We start from the raw sequence: 19,217 nt of genomic DNA on the forward strand, positions 1-19,217 counted from the left end.
CGGAACATTATCATATGATGTGTGTGACGTCACGCGGACACGTGATTCAGCAAGCCCGCCCCGGCTGCTTCCCTGGAGCATTGAGCAGCGTCATGAATGCGCACAAAATGCGCAGACTGCATGTTTTTATATCTCCCCCTCCTCATTTATTTTCCCACAAGGACTCTCTATATGGTGTTGCTACTGCGGCAGAAATTCAAGCTGTATTAAAAGTTAAATAATGAGATGTGCAAGGAAAAACCCTCTCTAGAGGTGTAGTGGTTAGCACTGTCCCCTCGCCCCTCCAGGATTAAGGGTTCGATTCTCGTCTCAGGTCTGTGTGCATGGGGTTTGCATGTTCTCCCTGAGCTTGGTTGGTTTCCTCAGGGTACTCCGGATTCCTCCCCTTTTAAATTAGGTTAACTGGCGTTCCTAAATTGCCCATAGTGTGCGTGTATGTGTGTCCTGCACTGGATCGCCACCCCGTCCAGGGTGTACCCTACTATGCACCCAAAGTCTCCTGCGATAGGTTCCAGGCCCCCCGTGACCCTAAATACAGGATAACACATTATAAGTTATAATAAGTTACATTAACAGCATTTGGCAGACGCCCTTATCCAAATTATACATCATTTTAGCCATTTAAGGTTGAGCGCCTTGTTCAAGGGCAACTTGGTGTAGGTGGGGATTAAACCTGGGAACCGATCAGTAGTCGAACACCTTAACCACTAAACTATCCCTGCTTATTTACATATTTAACATTGTTACTACTGTATAACCACAATACCATGATTAACACCAATCATACATTTTCATCTTCTCAAATGGGTCGAGTTGACCCACCTGTCATTGGTGGTGGTCTTTCAGCTGCTCCTTTTATCAATGCCCTTCTACTCTTCCGTACAATGCAGGCTCTGGACCAGCAATAAGCATGCCCTGCATCCAGTAGTTGGGTTTGAGTATTGGCTAAGAATCACAGCTGGGTCTTCCATGGCAGACAGAGCATTTCATACATTTCATGGAATCATGCATCATGTATAAGAATTTCTCTTCACAGATGTTCACTATACTGTTTGTGGTCATCCTATACATGCATGTTGTACCCCCCCATGTGAGATTTTGTCTCCCAGGCTTTCCAATATATTTTGGAACATTCCTTTAAGTGCTGATGGTTGCAGGGTGCGGGCCTCTTTTGTCTGTCAGGTGCATTCTATAGATGTTTGATTGGATTGACATCTGGGGAATTTGGAGATTATTTGGAGTGTTCTGATACCATTCTGTCTTAGCTAGCATTTTGTGAATTTTTTTTTTTAGCAATTTGTGCTGTATTGGCTTTTCTGTGGGATCATACAGGACAGGCTGGCCTTTGCTCCCCACAGGCCAGGCATCGATGAGCCTTGAGGGCCCAAGATCCTGTCACCAGATTGATAATAATATATAATTGATAATCAATGCTATTCAGTTCAACTGGTGGTAACGATACTGTTGTGGCTGATCGAGGTTAATCAAAAGTATGTGTAGTGGTGAACATGACACCCATAATGCGCATGTTGAACATCCCATTCTACATGTAGGTCCACGTCACTGTGATAATAACCTCCACTCTTCTGGAGTGTGGCTTTGGAGGTTTTTATTCATTCAGCTGCAAGATTATTAGTGAGGTCAGGTCTGATGTTGGGCGTGGATGTCTGGGGTGCAGTTGGTGTTCCAGTTCATCCCAAAGGTGCTCAGTTGGGTTGAGATCAAGGTTCTGTGCAGGACACTCGAGTTCTTTCTCTTCAAACCTAACAAACCATGTCTTCATGGAGCTAGCTTCATGAACAGGGGCGTTTTCATGCTGTAACAGGTTTAAGCCTCTTAGATCCTGTGAAGGATATCCTAGATAGTGCTTCTAACAGGGGATACTCGAGGACCAGAGCTGAGAACATGTGTGTTAGGGAAAGCCGCTGGACTGGAAGATCTGGAATATTTTCCTTGAATGAACTTGATGTCATGTATTTTGTACCTTTCCGTCATGCAAATGTTGCCAAAAAAGAAGGCAAGTAGAGCTGACCTAACAGGTGTAAAGTCCAGTACGGATTTATGTGGCAATCTGGGAAAACGGTGCAGTCAGGCAAAACACAACCGAACCATTGATTGTTTTAGCATTGACATTAGTGTGAACAAACGTCGATGGAGTGAAGAGATGACAACCAGTTTTTCTCGTGTTTCACATGACGTGAGTGACTGTTACCTCAATTGCTGATAACCAAATCTCATGGCAATGCCCATTGCAAAGGTTCAACACTCTTAGAGTATAATTGCTGTAGATGGAATACATAGATTAGCTTATAAACGTAGAGCTCAGCATGGATCTTCCAGTTGCAATCTTTTAATGCTTTTTTTTTTTGCATGAAATACTTCATGTGTGAAAGAGATCATAACAATATACGTTCACAAAGGTTGTCCAAGGCAAACACATACAGTATTACATCATCTTGAACGAAGATTCTACATGAAGTAATATTGCTGTGTTTTTATTTTATTTATTATTATTCGTGCACAAATGCCTAAATATGTAAAAATGCACCCAGTATGACAAGATCTTATGTGTACCTAGGACCTCTGCTGGTGTTTGGTGATCTGTAACTCAAGATGGCAGCAGAGAGACATTAATTTTTAAGCAACATGCAAATATCTGGCAGCGACCACCTTATCAGGCATGTCGTAACCACACGTCTTTATACACGCCATTGTGTATGAAGTGTCAGGAGTTGCTTTATTGCTGGCTGTGGGACATTTGTTACTTCAGCTTCCTAGCTATGAGGATCGTAATGAAAGCTAATGATAGTCCTGTGGTGGTCTCTTTCCATTAATGGACATGTAGAAGAAGAGTGATAATAAGTTGCCACTGTTTGTTTCTGTGTCTGCAAATAATAAACGGAAATAGACAACCGATTTCCTTTTTCTTTCCGAGACTGAGTTGTGGTTAGACTAAGCAGCAATGCCAAGTTGAGTGGAAATCCCCACGAAGGGACATGATTTATTCAGAATCACATGACCCCCAAACCTAAAGGTTATCACAATCTAATTTGCAGGTCTGATTTCCAGAATCTGGCTATGATTTCTCCACGGTCAAGTTTCTATTAAAACACAGCCATGAGACGATCCGAATGATGAAGCTACAGTAGTTTTGGAATAACCATGATCACTCGGTCGTCCAACGAACTGGGAAGTTCTCTGAATTCCTCGGGTCATGTGGATCTCGAGTCACGAGCTGTGGTGTGAAAGAGAAGAAGGAGAGCCAAGCAGATGATGAAGCAAAAAAAAAAAATAAAGGGGGAGGGCTGTTGGTAAGGTATCGTGTACGTACAAAAGAGGAAGTGATGCCAAACCTAGAGTGTCGAGAGAAAAAGAGAGAGAGAGAGAGAGAGAGCGTCAGAGAACGAGATTTGCATTTCAAAAAAATGAAGAAAATCAAAGCCACGAGGAAAGGGCGAAGAAGTTAGGAACCTGACTGTAAAGTAGGAGGAGGAGGAGGAGGAGGAGGAGGCGGTGGTTGAGAGAAACGCTGGTAGTTACGTGAAGCAAAGAGAAAGCAAGATGCAAGAGTGAAAGAAGAGATGGACTAGTCTACACAACACCATCAGGGCTATAATGTGGGTTTCCTCTGCTACCGGGTAGCAGCAGCAAGTCAGTGTGAGGTGTAGAGAGAGAGAGAGAGAGAGAGAAAGATGGTGCAATGCTGCATTTTATTCAATGGCATTTTTCCCTGATCATTTTCTGGTGTTCTCATTCACAGATCAGGAGGTGTCGGAGAGCAGCGAGCGGTGGGCATATGGTGCCGTGCTGACTGCTTCAGCTGCAGTGCAGTAAGTTTCAACCTCATTGAGGGCATAGCACCAAGTAGCAGGAAGCATATAGAGGCGATGCGTCTCATGTAGTATGTGCACTCACTTCAGATTGTGTGTTTTTTGTATATGTGTATATATAAATGCTATTCTTAAGAAGCAAGGAGAATCAGAAAGGTACACTAAGGAATTGTTCTGTTTTTTTTTTTTTTGAGAAACGTCACGAAACTTTAAAAAACAAGAAGTGCTCCAGGGCAACATTTCCTGTTCTGTTTTGCTCAATTCTGAACATAAACTATTTTCTGCAAGGCTGCGTCCAACACCAAAGGCCTTTGGGTTGAAATCTAATTAGATTGCAGTTTCTGTATCCGGTGCTCTAATGTGCTATAACCTTTAAACAAGACATTTATAAAAAAAAAAAAAAAGCAGAGAGGCAAAAAAAAGGGGAAAAAACAAAAATAAAAAGCGAGCAAGCTGTTATGTAAGTACAGAAGCCCTTAGACTGAGAGTTCATTATGTAGCTGTTGTGGAATTTCTAGGTTAAGTGTGAATGATGCGAGCGAGACGAAGAAGGAACACCTTTGTCTGCTAGGAAGAAGTGAATATCAGCTGAACAGTCGCTGATATTCATATGATGCATGTGTGATTTTTTTTTGGATCGTCATGAGAGAACATGACTCATGCTCTTGCTTTCTCTTCCATATTGAGTCAATTCTGTTTTCTCCAATCAAGCAGCAGAAAAAAAATGCGTATATGATTTTATAAATAAATAAAGATATATATATATATATATATTATTATATATTATAAGATATATATATATATATATATATATATATATATATATATATATATATATATATATATATAAAGAAAATCAAGACGAGCCTAATGGGGGTGGGGGAGAGAATGGTGATGGGGGATTTGGTCAGGAGGGGCTTTCACTTTGGGCTTTCACCATGGACGCCATTTCTTTCCTTCTATTGAATCATGAGCATCATGCTTTAACTAAGGCAAATGAGGCCTGAAGTTCTTTGGATGTTGTTATTTATTGTTATGATCTTCTGGATGAGTTGTCATTGTGGTCTTGGATTATTTTTGATTGGGCCAGCCATACCTGGGAAGGTTCACCACTTCCTTCATTTGTGGATCGTGACTCTTTCTGTGGTTACCTGGAGCCTTAGAAATAGCCTTGTAACCCCTTTCCAGACTAAAACATGTTAATCACTTTGTTCCTCACCAGTTCCTCATGGATTCCTTTAGATCGCGGCATGGTGTGAGATCTTTCAGCGTGCTTCACTTTGTCAGACATGTTCTATTTAAAGATTTTCATGATTCAACAGGTCAGGCCTGTGTGTCGAAAAATGAAATTTAACTCAGCGTTCCAAATAAAATGTGACTCATCACAGTTCTGTCATGATTAAGCAAGTGGGCAATTACTTTTTCACATAGGGTCAGGCACGCTTGGACAACTTTTTTCCCTTAATAAATTAATTCATCGTTTAAAAACTGCCTTTTGTGTTTACTCTGGTTATCTTCGTGTAATATTAAAACGGGTTTGATGACATAAATGATTTAAGAGCGACAAATATGCAAAATACGAATACTTTTCCATGGCACTGTACTGGAGTTCTAATCTCGTTGTTTATCTCATGAAACCATCTCAGCATGGCAGACGTGGCCATTCAGTGGAACAGAGACAGGCGTGATCCTGCATCTGGGATCTCATCTGGAAACATCCAATTCCACAGAACAAACAGCAGAAGGTCCACATGGACAAACGGTATGTTGCACCTACATGACACATCCTTCATTGGAATTTCTTAGCTTTGTCGAATCTGGTGTTTTATGGTTTTCTACAGTTATAGGGGGAACTCCAAAGTTAGCTCATGCTCAGGCAATGCTAGGACTCTTCTGAGAGATCAATGCAGTCAGCTACGTTTAAACACAAGGGCAGGCATAATACATCTTGTATATACTGTAAGTCAGGGTTATATCTGTATATCTGTGTGTATCGTCCAGTGATTTGCCAATAATCATGTTTCACAACACACCATATTCACTTACAGTTACATTTTTAGCTACGGTGTGTAGAATGTCGGTGAAGTGCGTCATTTCCTGTTTACACGCCATATCAGTTATAAACAGCTGCTCCCTCGGCAGAGTCACATTTTGTCACTCGGTTTAAATGAAAAGACAAAGAGCTTGACTTGTCCCTGAGACAATTTCTGAGGACCTTAGCGTAAAGTTGCAGGTTTACCTCAAGAAGTTGAGTCAAGTTTTCTGTATTGATTTGGACTTATCTGAGACTTACTGACGCTTGTGTTTAGCCTTGTCTCGGTCTTGGGCAAGAGTGTCGCTAAACATGCGCTTGGTCTTATCAGAGATTTGATAAAACGTGATGTTTGTGTTCTTTTTCTACTAAACTGACTAATTTAACACTTAAGTGGTGTTATTTTTCCCTTAACACTGAGAAATAAATTAAACCCCACTTTAAATTCCGAAAGGTTAGTGCAGAGCTACACCTAGGCCTCACATGCCAAAGTTGGACACTCTAGGTCTCTATACACGGTCAGTTCCATAAAGACGTGGTGTCTCAAGGTTGGAGTCGAAGAACTCACTAGTCCTGAGTTCCGAAACGTAACCCCACTCAACACCTTTGGGATGAACTGAAACCCTGACTTCATACAAACGAGTGACTGACTGCTTGGAGACCATTTTCCACCAAAATGAACCAGGTGCTAGCTCATATCTGGTGCTAGTACCGGTTCAGAGCCGGTTCAATAGCAAACCTTCTAAAAACTGCTCTTGTTTTTCCAAAGAGAGTCACGTCATTACGTTACACTGTGAACGTCCATGTATATCTCTACATACCCAGCAATGCTAGCGGCATTGCTAGTGCTAGCGGCAATGGTACAGTAGCTGCAAGAGAAAATGCTAGTGGCAAAAAATACAAATAACAACGGCAAGCTTCAACATGGCAGTTCCACTGGCTTTATCTTTAATCTGCCCATTGCATATTGAGTCCATTTTTTTTAAAAGATGGCAGTCACAAAACTTTTAGTTGGTAGGTGGTAATCCCGCCCCCAGCTACCTGACATAAATGAGTCTTTGTTCTAGCCCTGCAAAGTGTTAGTGCCACCATGGATCCATTTTTTCTGTCTGGGAAAAAAAACAAAAACCAAAGAACTGGTTCGAAACTATCACCGACTCCGATTACCTCATTGGTAGAAAAGGGGTACCAGACCCCCTCATCCACCATCAGAGTCTGACCTCACTAATACTCTTTCAATTCAATTTTATTTATATAGCGCTTTTAACAGTGGTCATTGTCTCAAAGCAGCTTCACAAAATTTTAAACAAAAAAATTGAAAAAAGAACATTTATGGAAGTGTATATGTGTGAGAAAAACGTGTCTATATAATAATAAGATGAATGAATGAATGATGAATGAAATGTCTCTGATGAGCAAGCCAAGGGTGACGGCGACAGTGGCAAGAACCCTAACTTCCTGAGATGGCAATAGGAAGAAACCTTGAGAGGAACCAGACTCAATCAGGGAACCCATCCTCATTTGGGTGATATAACATCATGTGTGTTATGCAGCTGAAAGTTCAATATAACAGAAGTTCTTTAAATTAACATGACGTCCAGTTTAGCACAGGGACGAGTCAGCAGGTGCAGAGGGCAGATGGGGTCTGGATCACTGGGAGCACAGGAGCAGCTCCAAACCATCATGAAGCAGAATCCAGCTGGAGCTGGTCCGTCTCTGGATGCCTCAGGAGAAGGACCAGCTCCAGCTGGCGTTTGTCTACTAAAGCTGGCACAATCTCCAGATGCCTCGGGATGGGTAGAAGAATAAAGAACAGATGGAAAGAATTAGCGTAGTTGGCATTTAGGATAGATGTACTGGAGTATGAGGTTATGGGATGAGTTACGTGTATGCCAATACACGTATACTCTTGTAGCTGAATGGACACAAATCCCCACAGCCGCACTCTAAGACTTAGTGGAAAGAAAAGTGGAGCTTGTTATAACGGCAAAAGAGGAATAAAACTGGAATGAGATGTCCAACAAGGACATATGGACGTGACAGTCAGGTGTCCACAAACCTTTGGACATATGGTGTAGGTTTAATAAAGTAAAGTATTATATTGTACATTAATAGGAGTGATCCTATATGTAATTCATTTATTCATCTTCTATACCGCTGGAGCCTATCCCGGGAGACTTAGGGCACTAGGCTGGGTACACCCTGAACAGGGTGCCAATCCATTACAGGACACACACACTACAGGGAATTTGGGAACGCCAATTAACCTAATTAGCATTTTTTTTGGACTGTTGGAGGAAACCAGATTACCCGGGGGAAACCCACCAGCGGTTGATACGATACGAGGCGGAAATCAAACCCTCGATCGACACTGGTGGGTCAAGACCACAGTGCTGCCCATTTTACATGTAATGCACGTGGAAAATCGAATTAAAATAATGCATTATGGCATTATTGCCAAGGCCTTTGTGAGATTTTTATTTTTTCTGATACAAATAAATAAATAAATAAATAAATAAATAAATAGTCCCATGATTTCCAGTCTCATTAGCAAACTAACAGAAAACAGAAAATGAAACTATAATAACACTGTGACTGTAACACACACACACACACCCTTAACCTTAATAGCGTTCTGTCAGCGAAGTTGTGCTTCTGTAACATGTCTAATTATAAATTATTTATAAAGCACTAGATTACCAACCCTATACACAAGCACGCTTTATTCATTCACATAACCTGCTTTACTGGTACCGAGTACTGAGTCATGGATTCCATTTGGCATAAGAACCCGAGATCTGTTGAGGTCTGGAATCTGATTTCTCAGAGGGTATTGAGTTATTTGGTCTAGTTCTGGTTGCAAGGCAAATCACAGCTTTATAGTCATAAGTAATCATGGCTTTGTAATCATCAGCTGTGGGAAAGTCTTCAGTACAGACAGGACTTTGCACTTCCTTATTATAATACAGCAATTATTCATGTCAATAAAAATACATTAAAGGTAATGTAAATACAAACAGATTACAAGTACGGTGTGTCAAACATCAGTAAATGAATTCATTGTTTATGGACGAAGAGGAATACAAGAGTTGGAAAATGCTGTCCCAGGAAAATAATTTACACTTTCGGTTGAATTTTAATGTAGAGAACATTTATAAAAGACGTAAAAATTGTTTATTAATGTTGAAATAAATTTTCTCTTTTCTGCTGGAATTTAATCTTTAACTTGACTCTGTGTGTGTGTGTGTGTGTGTGTGTGTGTGTGTGTGTGTGTGTGTGTTTTAGGTCAGTGTGTAGTGGCCGTACCCACATCCTCTATTTTAGCACCGAGTTTTGACCTGGAACTCTGCAGAACACAGCTGGAACATGAAGGCTTCCAGGTCCGTCCTCTCAAAACATCTGTTCTCTGCATTCCTGAGTTAACAACCTCTAAGAGAATTTAGGACAGGGGTGTCGAAAGTCTGGCCTCGGCGCAAATGCCTCTCGATTCTTCTCTATTAGAATGTCTGACAGACGACCCACAAGCCCACACTGTTTCCTTTTTCAGAGACAGGATGTGATAACACAGTTATCTATCTCAAATGAACCAGCCTTTTTTTTCTGACTGTTATCTGCAAAATAACGACCAGAAAATGTTTTAGTCAAGACTATAGACAAACAGTGTGAAGTGTCAAGGGCTGATTTCCCCCAAAATTGGAAAACACCGAAGATGAAAAAACTTGGTTGAATTCTTTAACTAAAGTGGTTTTGCAACCAAGAACTAAAAAATGACAATGTAGAGTATTTCCAGTTACCTCTCCCTCTGAAACAAGTGGGACCCCACATATAGTAAAAAGTTCTCTAAGACCATTTCTTATATCCTTCCCTCATGTTAACACTCACACGTGAATGCTCTAGACCAGAAAACTGCCACAACTTCTGCTTTTATAGAGGTCTGCACACCTGCTGATGATCAATAATTAGCTGCTCTTACTTACCCTCTTAAATTTCTGTGAATTAGTTTTTCCCACTTTTTTTTCTTTTTGACTTCATTTTTGTTGGCACAGTGAAAACATTATATAACGTTATATCTTATTGTTCGTCTGAGGTTGTATTTGCCTAATACTAAGATAGGTTTTTATACACACACGCGAAATAAACTTAGGATTAAAAGGGGGGTACTAACTTTTGAACATGACTGTAATTTAAAGCAATAAACATGTGCAGATGATGAGAGTTGATCAGGCCGGTGAAATGAGGTCGCTGCTGAGGTTGTGATATAAACAAGCAATTTTTAGCTTTTATGCTTAGAAATTTCGCACACTAAAATATTTGTTTATTTTTGCTTTAATTAATTGTAATGAATAAATTAATACGAAGAAATGAGTTTTGCAGAGTTATTCATAACGTAAAGTTTTTTCTTTTGTAAAGTTAGCTGGAAGTTCCATCACAACAAGTGCATTTCTAGACTTCGGTAGATATATTTATGACTGTGTGTGTGTGTGTGTGTGTGTGTGTGTGTGTATTTTTATACAGTCATATATAGACTATAGACCAAGTTTGGAAACCTCTGGGAATTCAGAAAAAGAATTCTTTCTGCCATGCAATACTATACCGTGTGTTACAGTGTCACTATTTTTGCTTCTCTAACGCAGATCCCTGTCGAGGACTTTGAGACTCCTCTGAAGACAGCACTAGAACCTCCTTCCATCAGAAGATACCTGTTCTTCAACTCATCCCTGTTTCATTTCATCATGGCCCCAGTAAGAGGACAAACATAGAAATCACTGATAGAACCAATTAAATGTCAACCAATCAATCAATTAATCAATCAATCAATCAATCAGGACATGTTTAGTGTCCGTTTTGTTGCTTAAATGCACTATATACTTCATCCACTTGCTTTGAACAACATTATTCAATTTTATATAAAGTATTTTGTAAATTCAGCAAGGGTTCAGGGTTCGAGGCTGGCCTTTGGGTTTGAGTTTTTTGCGTACTCTGGTTTCCTCCTATTTAAGCTGCCTGGTGCTCCCGAATTGCCCGTAGTGTGTAAGTGTGTGTGCTTGTGCCCTGTGCTTGATTGTAAAGCCAGAGTGCACTTCGCCTTGTTCCATGTTCCCGAGTCCCCTAGGATACGCTGCAGGCTATCTGCAGGTCTGTACAGGATACAGTATAGAGAATAAGTGCGTGAGGGAGTGTTTTGTGAAATAGCACAAGATATCAGTATTTACAAATGGGAGAAAATAAAACTCATTCTGCTTGTCCACCGAACATCACAGCATTCGGCTACGCTGTGAAGTTTCGTTCTTTTTATAGATTGCTAAAATTCACACTGCGTCTCAAACCGCATCGGCAAGTCCGTGCAACATTACTGAAGAGCTGAGAGAGAGAGAGATTTGTGGCAAATCTTTTCAGATTTCCATCATACTGCATTCTGAGCAAATAGATAAAAAGAAAAAAAAACATGGCGCACCAACAAGCCTGTCTTGGCATGATGGACTAACTTGGGTTTGAATTAGCTTTTAGATTGGATTAATTAAAGCTACAGACTTAAAGTTGTCTAGACATACTCTAGAGCAGACTGAGATTAAGAAACCGAACTCGCAGCACTGCTATGACATAACACACTTACCTGAATCATAATTAATATACGTGACTCACAGTTCAATTCATATGACTCATAATTCCTCCACCTCTGTTCAGGTGGAATTCGCAGACGCGAGGGATGTTCTTTTTTAAGACATTATCACTTTTCAGAAGTACAGTACGTGACGTGACTGTTCTCTCTCTCTCTCTCTCTCTCTCAGATTGTGTATGTGGTGCTGTGGTGCGCCTTCTACTCCAGCCTGCACCTTTACCTCAATGAGAGGGTCATGAACCTCTGGGTTCTGTGTCTGTGTGTGAGCCTCATCGTCATCGTCATCACCATCGCCATCATCCTCGTCTTCCACTACAGCAACAAAGAGGCAGGAAATCAATTCTCATCAAAAGAATTCGCTCCCGGCTTTTTCACTAGCTGCTGCTTCTTCTTCTTCTTTCATTTTTTTAAAATATCTGTTGGTTAAATAATTAATGAATCATTTAATGAATAGAAAAGCACTTGTGGAGAATTAATAGATGCTGGAGACATGGTTTTCCATTCCAGTCATGCGGATTGTATAATCATGCATATACAAGTCACCCCATAACTACACCAAACTCGAAGGCAGTATCGAAGGAAACTTGGTTATAAAGTCATAATAATGAAACAGTGCCGAGCCAATATTATTATACCCAGCCTGGGCTAATGTGTAAAAATGATTCCTCGTTCACAAGTTGAGTCCTGGAATATGTTCCATCAGGGAAGAAGAAGAACTCCGTAGATGTGAGACTCTGATCATTCGCTACATTCAGGTCGTCAGCTGACTTCATTTTATTGCTGAGTCTAGACCTGAGCAACTGAACTGATCATAACACTGTCTCCAGAGGGTCTGTACAGTGGACACAATGCATCGCTTCATGCACTTCCCTTCTTACCCTGACACGCCCATCGCTCAGCAATCTGGACTCATCAGACCACATGACCTTTTTTTTTCATTTGCTCCAAAGTCCAATCTTTATGCTCCCTAACAAAAGGCTTTTTTTTCTGATTAGTTTCATAAACAAGTGGTTTTCTTACAGACAAACAGCTGTTTAATCCTGTGAGTTCTCTCTGACTTTCACTATTAAACACAGCTCTGGTTTTTATTGTTAATCTTTTAACCATGCAACTTCAGCATGCAAATGTTTAAGTGCTATCCATTCAGGTTTGGATACTGTGTTTTTAACCCAGTATTAGTATTTAGGAATGTTATTAGTTTGTATCTTTGCTTGATACAGCCTGATAATGTGCGATTGTGCACCAGCTTTGCGGTTGCTCTCTTTTTTTTTTGTTTGTAATACTTTTTCCTTCTTATTTACTTTTACTAAGTTAATTTTTATACATCATTACAGTCTTTCAAATTATGCGTTGCGGAAGCGTTCTGATTTCTATTTATAAGCAATTTCCCTCAGGGATTAATAAAGTTTTTTAAATCTTTTTAAATTCTGAAATGGTGACTTTTTTCGGCCATATCTAATATTATAACAATATCGGACATGAACATGTGTAGTCGGGTTTAACTTGTATTGCAGTGACCATGTGAGCACCGATGTTCATGTTTCTTTGTGCACACACAGATCAACGTGAATACTGATGTGCGTCTGGTGAAGGTGAACGAGCGGCTCATCGGGCACGGTCTGCTCCTGGGCATAGCTGACTGGGTTGAGAAGTGCACTGGAAAAATGCAGGTGAGGTTCAGCCATGAGAGGAAACCTCAGGCTGGAAGTTCTCAGTGGGCTCGGGTGTTTGTTTTGTTTAAGAAACTTTAGTTATGGATCAGTTAGGAAGGGTGTACCAGTCTATTCTAAAACATGATTAGATTAGACCTTTTTGACAAGAGCCATGGACTCTAAATAGAGGAGAATAAACACATACATCTACTCCGTTCAGTTTTCTTGTACAGTCCACAGACATGCAGGGATCGGGTGTTTCCAAATTGCCCACAATGTGTTATTGGGTGTGTGAGTGTGTGGGTTTGTGCCCTGCAATGGGTTGACATCCCATCTAGGATGGAACACACTCCAGGTCCCCCCTGACCCACACAGGTTTATTTCAGTCCTCATTGTTTTTCAAGAACTCAATATGCTGATATATGATATTGGAAACTGAGACAGATTTTTTTATTAATATAATTTTTTTTATTTTTTTCCTATTTATTACTTCATGCTTATTTCATTAGCACCGTTTTTACCTCAATTTCATTGAACTTGTACAATGACAGTAAAGGAATCTGAATCTGAATAAGGGGAAAATCCTACTTTACAGTCTGCTCTCTCTTTTTAATAGCTATGTTGTGTGTTCTGGGAATTGGGTCCCTGTCTGCAAACCCTGACAGAAACTTTAGCAGAACTCGACTCAGTCGGAGATGAGATAAAGGTTTGTAGGCTGCTTTTAACCAACAATACACTCTCAGCATGTTCTGTTGTTAAGGTAAAACAAAAAAAAAAGTTGGACATACGGTATCAGTCAAAGGTTTGGACACAAGTTTGGATTTATTTTCCACAATACTGATAATTTTTTTTTCCAAAACGATGAAACATCAATCGGTTGTCAAATGCATTCGCAAAACCCATCAAGCACCATGATGTTCTCATTAAGACCTTCCCAGGAAAGCGAGACCAAAACCTACCTCTGCTGCAGAGGAGACGTTCATTTAGAGTCACCAGCCTCCGAAATCACCAATTAACAAACAGCACCCCAGATTAGAGCCGTTATGAAGGATTTACAGAGCATAAGTAGCATTACCCTACTATCATTGCATATTTTGGACGGAAAGACCACAAAATTATAAAGTGTGTCCAAACTTTTGACTGGCACTGTAATATAGGCCGTTTTTTTACAAATTTATGCACAATCATTTTCTAACATTCCTTATGAATACTTTGAATCCTCACGAGATTGAATCTTTTACATATTACTTCCTAGAACAAACTGAAGAAAAGAATGTCTCACCTCATCGTAGTGGCCGAAGTCCCGCCTCCTGAGTCGGATGCTGAAGAGCCCTCCGAGGAGCCTGATGAAGAGCGCCCCCTGCTGGGAGGGGCGTCGGAGAGACGCGCTCCAGCCGAGAAAAGACAAGAAGTTATACTGACCGAAACATTTAATCTGTTACCAGACTTTACCCTCTCGCACCAGGTACGGAGGCACAGAGCCGATCGACGTTTGTACAGTACTCCAGTGACCATGTCGGTTATAAATAACACCGTTGTCATAGCGAGGAGAAATCATTGAATTGCACCAGTGTGTAGGTGAACGTGAGAGATTACCCAACTGCCGCTAAACTATAGTTAGCTACTCTATAAATACGGATGCCCTCTACATTGACGTCACTTACAGAGGAGCAAATTATAGACTGCGGTACGGTATGGTGCAGGGATAGCACCGTTGTGTATCAAGACCAGCGTTGCTGCCTCATACTGTAGCTCCAGAGTCCCTGGTTCGATCCTGAGTGTCACCTCCCAAAAAGCGGTGACTCTATGTGTAATGAACACTGTGTATCAATGTGTGTATGACCCTTATAATAAAATGGTACATGATTTGTACACATTGTTGACCTATTTGTGTGTGTGTGTGTGTGTGTGTGCTCGTAGGAGATTGCAAACCACCTTCTGATGATCTACAGTGCTGTCTACGTGAAGCTGCTGGTATCGGAGAGGCTTCCCAGCTCACATCGCTCTCTTGATTCAGAAAGGAATCACTGCACAACGGCATCACTATGTCTTTGTCAGTATGTACAGTACAAACTCCTGCAGTAGAGAGAGAGAGAGCAAGAGAGAGACTCGAACTGGGATAGACTGCCCCCACCGTGCATTTCTGTGCACAAACATGAGCCTGCTGTTCTTATACGTGTTCTTTAAATTATTTTTAAGCTGCTTTGTAAAATATAAATATATATCCTTGTTTAAACTGGGGAGTTGTGATGTTCTAACGTGGTACTTACATAAAGGTTGTGTAAGGTAATAGAAAGAGAGAGAGAGAGAGTCACTGATGCGTTTTAGAGATTATGCTCAGGCTGTCAGCATGAATCAGAAAACGAGTCAGTGAATCTGTACAGAACTATGTGTGGTGGGGAAAAAAAAGCTCCTTCTAATTCGGCTGAACATACGACAACAGGGTTTAAAAGAGACCAAGAGAATGTTACGACATGAAGAGTAAACCTGCGCAGTTGAACATTATGCAATGCAAAAAAACAAGGACCAGGAATGTAATAGAACAATACTTGGAGGGAAGTGTTGCGGTGCAACGTGCAAGGAAGGAAGAGAGCACAATGCGATATATTAAACAAAGCAAAGGGGAAAGCACAAGGTTCAAGGCAGTGCACTCGACTCGACAGTGCAGGGAGATATAGTGAAAACTAACACAGGACAGAGTGTAATGTTGAAACAGATATAAGAAGGCAGCACAGCGTAGGGCACTATATACTGTAACAGCGCAATGCAATGTCACACAACATAGTATAATGTAATGCAGCACAGGGGAAGAACAGTCACAGTGTAATGTAAGCCGTCTCGGAGAAGAAAGCCATGAAATGTAAATGTAACAGCACAGGGAAGGAAGAAGGCACAGTGTGCTGTAACAGAACACAGTGTATGTAATGTTACACTGCAAAGGAAATAAGGCAGCACAGCGTAATCTAACAGACTGGACACAATGGAATGTAGCATATGTAGCACAGCGTAATGTGGTAACGGAACAGGGAATTAGCGGCAAAGTGTAATCCAACATGGCGCAGTGTCTTGTGAACGAGTACACTGTAATATTAACAGCAAAGAGAAGAAGGCTGCACAGTGAACTGTTTGGCACGATAAAGCAATAGGATATACAGTGTGATGTAACAGCACAGGGAGGTAGGCAGCACAGTACAGTGTAAAAAAGTGTAAGAGTGTAATGTTACACAGCATGGGGAAGAAGGCAGCATTGTAATGAGGCACAACACAAAGTAATGAAACACAGCACAGTGTAATATAACAGAACACAGTGTAATGAAATAACATTCAGCACAGCATGGTGTAATGAAATGTAGCACAGTGTAATGGAACACAACACAGGGTAATGAAACAGCACAGTGTAATGTTACACAACACAGGGTGATGTGACACAACACAAGGTAATGTTACACTATACAGGGTAATCAAACACAGCACAGTGTAATGATACACAACACAGGGTAATGTAGCACGGCACAGTATAATGTTACACAACACAGGGTAATGTACCACAGCACAAGGTAATGTTACACAACACAAGGTAATGTAACTCAGCACATTGTAATGAAACACAGCGCAGTGTAATGAAACACAGCGCAGTGCAACAAAACAGCACAGCGTAATGTTACACAACACAGTGTACTGTAACACAGCACAGTGTAATGTTACACAACACAGGGTAATGTACCACAGCACAGTGTAATGTTACATAGCACAGGGTAATGTACCACAGCACAGTGTAATGAAACACAGCACAGTGCAATGAAACAGTGCAGTGTTATGTTACACAACACAGGGTTATGTTACACTACACAGGGTAATCAAACACAGCACAATGTAATGATACACAACACAGGGTAATGTAGCACGGCACAGTATAATGTTACACAACACCGGGTAATGTACCACAGCACAAGGTAATGTTACACAACATAGGGTAATGAAACACAGCACAGGGTAATGTTACACAACACAGTGTAATGTAACACAGCACAGGGTGATGTAACACAGCACATTGCAATGAAAGACAGCACAGTGTAATGTTACACAACACAGTGTAATGTAACTCAGCACATTGTAATGAAACACAGCACAGTGCAACAAAACAGCACAGCGTAATGTTACACAAAACATGGTTCTGTAACACAGCAGAGTGTAAAGTAACACAGCAGAGTGTAATGTTACACAGCACAGGGTAATGTAACACAGCACATTGTAATGAAACTGCACAGTGTAATGAAACACAACAGGGTGTAATGTAACACAGCACAGTATAATGTTACACAGCACAGGGTAATGCAACACAGCACATTGTAATAAAACAGTGCAGTGTAATGTAACACAACACAGGGTAATGTAACACAGCACAGTGTAATGTTACACAACACAGGGCAATGTAACACGACACAGGGTAATGTTACACGACCCATGGTAATGTTACACGACACATGGTAATGTTACACGACACAGGGCAATGTAACACGACACAGGGTAATGTAACACGACACAGGGCAATGTAACACGACACAGGGTAATGTAACACGACACAGGGTAATGTTACACGACACAGGGTAATGTTACACGACACAGGGCAATGTAACACGACACAGGGTAATGTTACACGACACAGGGTAATGTTACACGACACAGGGTAATGTTACATGACACAGGGTAATGAAACGGCTCAAAGGGAAATGGTTGGTTTTTACAAAAAGTTACTAATATGTTATCACACTGCTGTAATCTGATGATACTGATTACACTGATTACACTTCATCAAGTACCACCATTAATAGTACCCTAATAATCAGAATAATAACTCACAATAACATGTCATGCTTTAAACCAGAACAATTCTGATGTGATCCTACAGTGATGTAAACCTTCACTAGGTAAACACTTGATCTGATCATCTCGCTCTTACCGGAATACATATATTCTTTCTTGACATGTCTACCCAACATAGAGCTGACATGATGAGTTTCGTGGGGGAAATTATGGTTCCATTCCTAATGAGTAAACTAATGAGAACAACTCTCAAATTGTTTACTTTCATCCACTGTGTCCCTGGTTGAGAAAGCGGCTCAGATTACCTGGGTACTAGAATTAAAAAAGGTGGGAAAAGTACACAAATCTGGTAATCGAGTAAAAGAAGATTCCCGGGGCAAATATTACTCAAGTAGAAGTAGAAGTCCTCCAATTACACGTGTAGTTGAGTAAAAGTACAAAAAGTGTCAAATCTCTTCCAATCAGAAATTATCAGATATTATCCAATCAAATACTGTCCATGCAAACAAAGCTAGTGAAACCATTTCATCATACTGTCCTTCAGCCACTAATCCATGCTAATGCCGTTCCAGCGTGACTGCTCAGTGAGTAAATGGATAGTGGCGAAAAAATCTGAGCTGGAAAGACAGAAGCATGTGATGGAGTAGGCAGCGTGAGGCCTGCTTAAACGATCACAAAGATGCTGTGTCTCGTTGGGGGGCTAAACGACCATCTGCGATCTGGCAGACTGGCTAGAGTCTGGCCAGCCTAGTTTGTCCAATATAACTACAATTCCAGTTCACTTGCCTTCCCAGTGCTCTCTAATTCTTTTTCCTCATCTCTAAATACAAACCTTGCACCCCAACACCTACTGAAAGAACTAATCCTAAATGAAGTCCCTGAACATTACCTGAACATGTTTCGCTCTCAATAAACAGTAGAAGATTTTCTAAAATCTCAAACACGTACAGCGTTTTATCGAACATGGTGACAAAGGACAGACTAAGTCTTTAAAAAAAAAAAAAAACAGGTCATTTAAAAATAGCAAGCACACGTGAGATGAGGGAGAGAGAGTGCCACAAGAAGAAAGAAAAAGAGAGAGGAGGCGAGACAGAGACCTGCACCATGATTCATTCCTGCAGTGGCTTTTTGTTTTTTATTTAAACAGGTTTCATACACAATAAAGGCATGTATAGCATCAATCCACAGAATAGAACCTTATAAGCACAGGTACACAAGTCATCAGGGCAGCAGGCTCTTTTCACAAGCCACCTGCCACA

The 19,217-nt window shown here is 40.8% G+C and overlaps 1 protein-coding gene across 3 annotated transcripts; it reads left to right on the plus strand.

Moving 5' to 3' along the window:
- Positions 1-3,233: 3,233 nt before the first annotated feature.
- On the plus strand, positions 3,234-15,370 carry LOC128516217 (transmembrane protein 268). 3 transcript variants are annotated; one of them, XM_053490537.1, is made up of 10 exons: positions 3,234-3,657; positions 3,761-3,830; positions 5,477-5,592; positions 9,148-9,242; positions 10,497-10,604; positions 11,652-11,810; positions 13,042-13,152; positions 13,751-13,840; positions 14,390-14,599; positions 15,055-15,370. In XM_053490537.1, the coding sequence occupies exons 3-10, from the start codon at positions 5,478-5,480 to the stop codon at positions 15,217-15,219; spliced, it is 1,053 nt and encodes a 350-aa protein (XP_053346512.1). In that variant the 5' UTR covers positions 3,234-3,657; positions 3,761-3,830; position 5,477; the 3' UTR covers positions 15,220-15,370. The 3 variants fall into 3 exon arrangements, with proteins under 3 accessions (XP_053346512.1, XP_053346513.1, XP_053346511.1); XM_053490538.1 differs by having other exon boundaries at positions 3,234-3,651; XM_053490536.1 differs by having other exon boundaries at positions 3,235-3,617.
- The last annotated feature ends 3,847 nt before the right edge of the window (positions 15,371-19,217 follow it).

Source organism: Clarias gariepinus, chromosome 28, assembly GCF_024256425.1.
Source record: "Clarias gariepinus isolate MV-2021 ecotype Netherlands chromosome 28, CGAR_prim_01v2, whole genome shotgun sequence".
NCBI classification, from domain to species: domain Eukaryota; kingdom Metazoa; phylum Chordata; class Actinopteri; order Siluriformes; family Clariidae; genus Clarias; species Clarias gariepinus.

Excerpts from the sequence above, each read along its gene's own strand:
- LOC128516217 (XM_053490537.1), top strand. The coding sequence starts at position 5,478 with ATGGCAGACGTGGCCATTCAGTGGAACAGAGACAGGCGTGATCCTGCA. Across the intron at positions 11,811-13,041 it reads TCCACTACAGCAACAAAGAG|ATCAACGTGAATACTGATGT; the intron begins GCAGGAAATCAA and ends GTGCACACACAG. Across the intron at positions 13,153-13,750 it reads AGTGCACTGGAAAAATGCAG|CTATGTTGTGTGTTCTGGGA; the intron begins GTGAGGTTCAGC and ends TCTTTTTAATAG.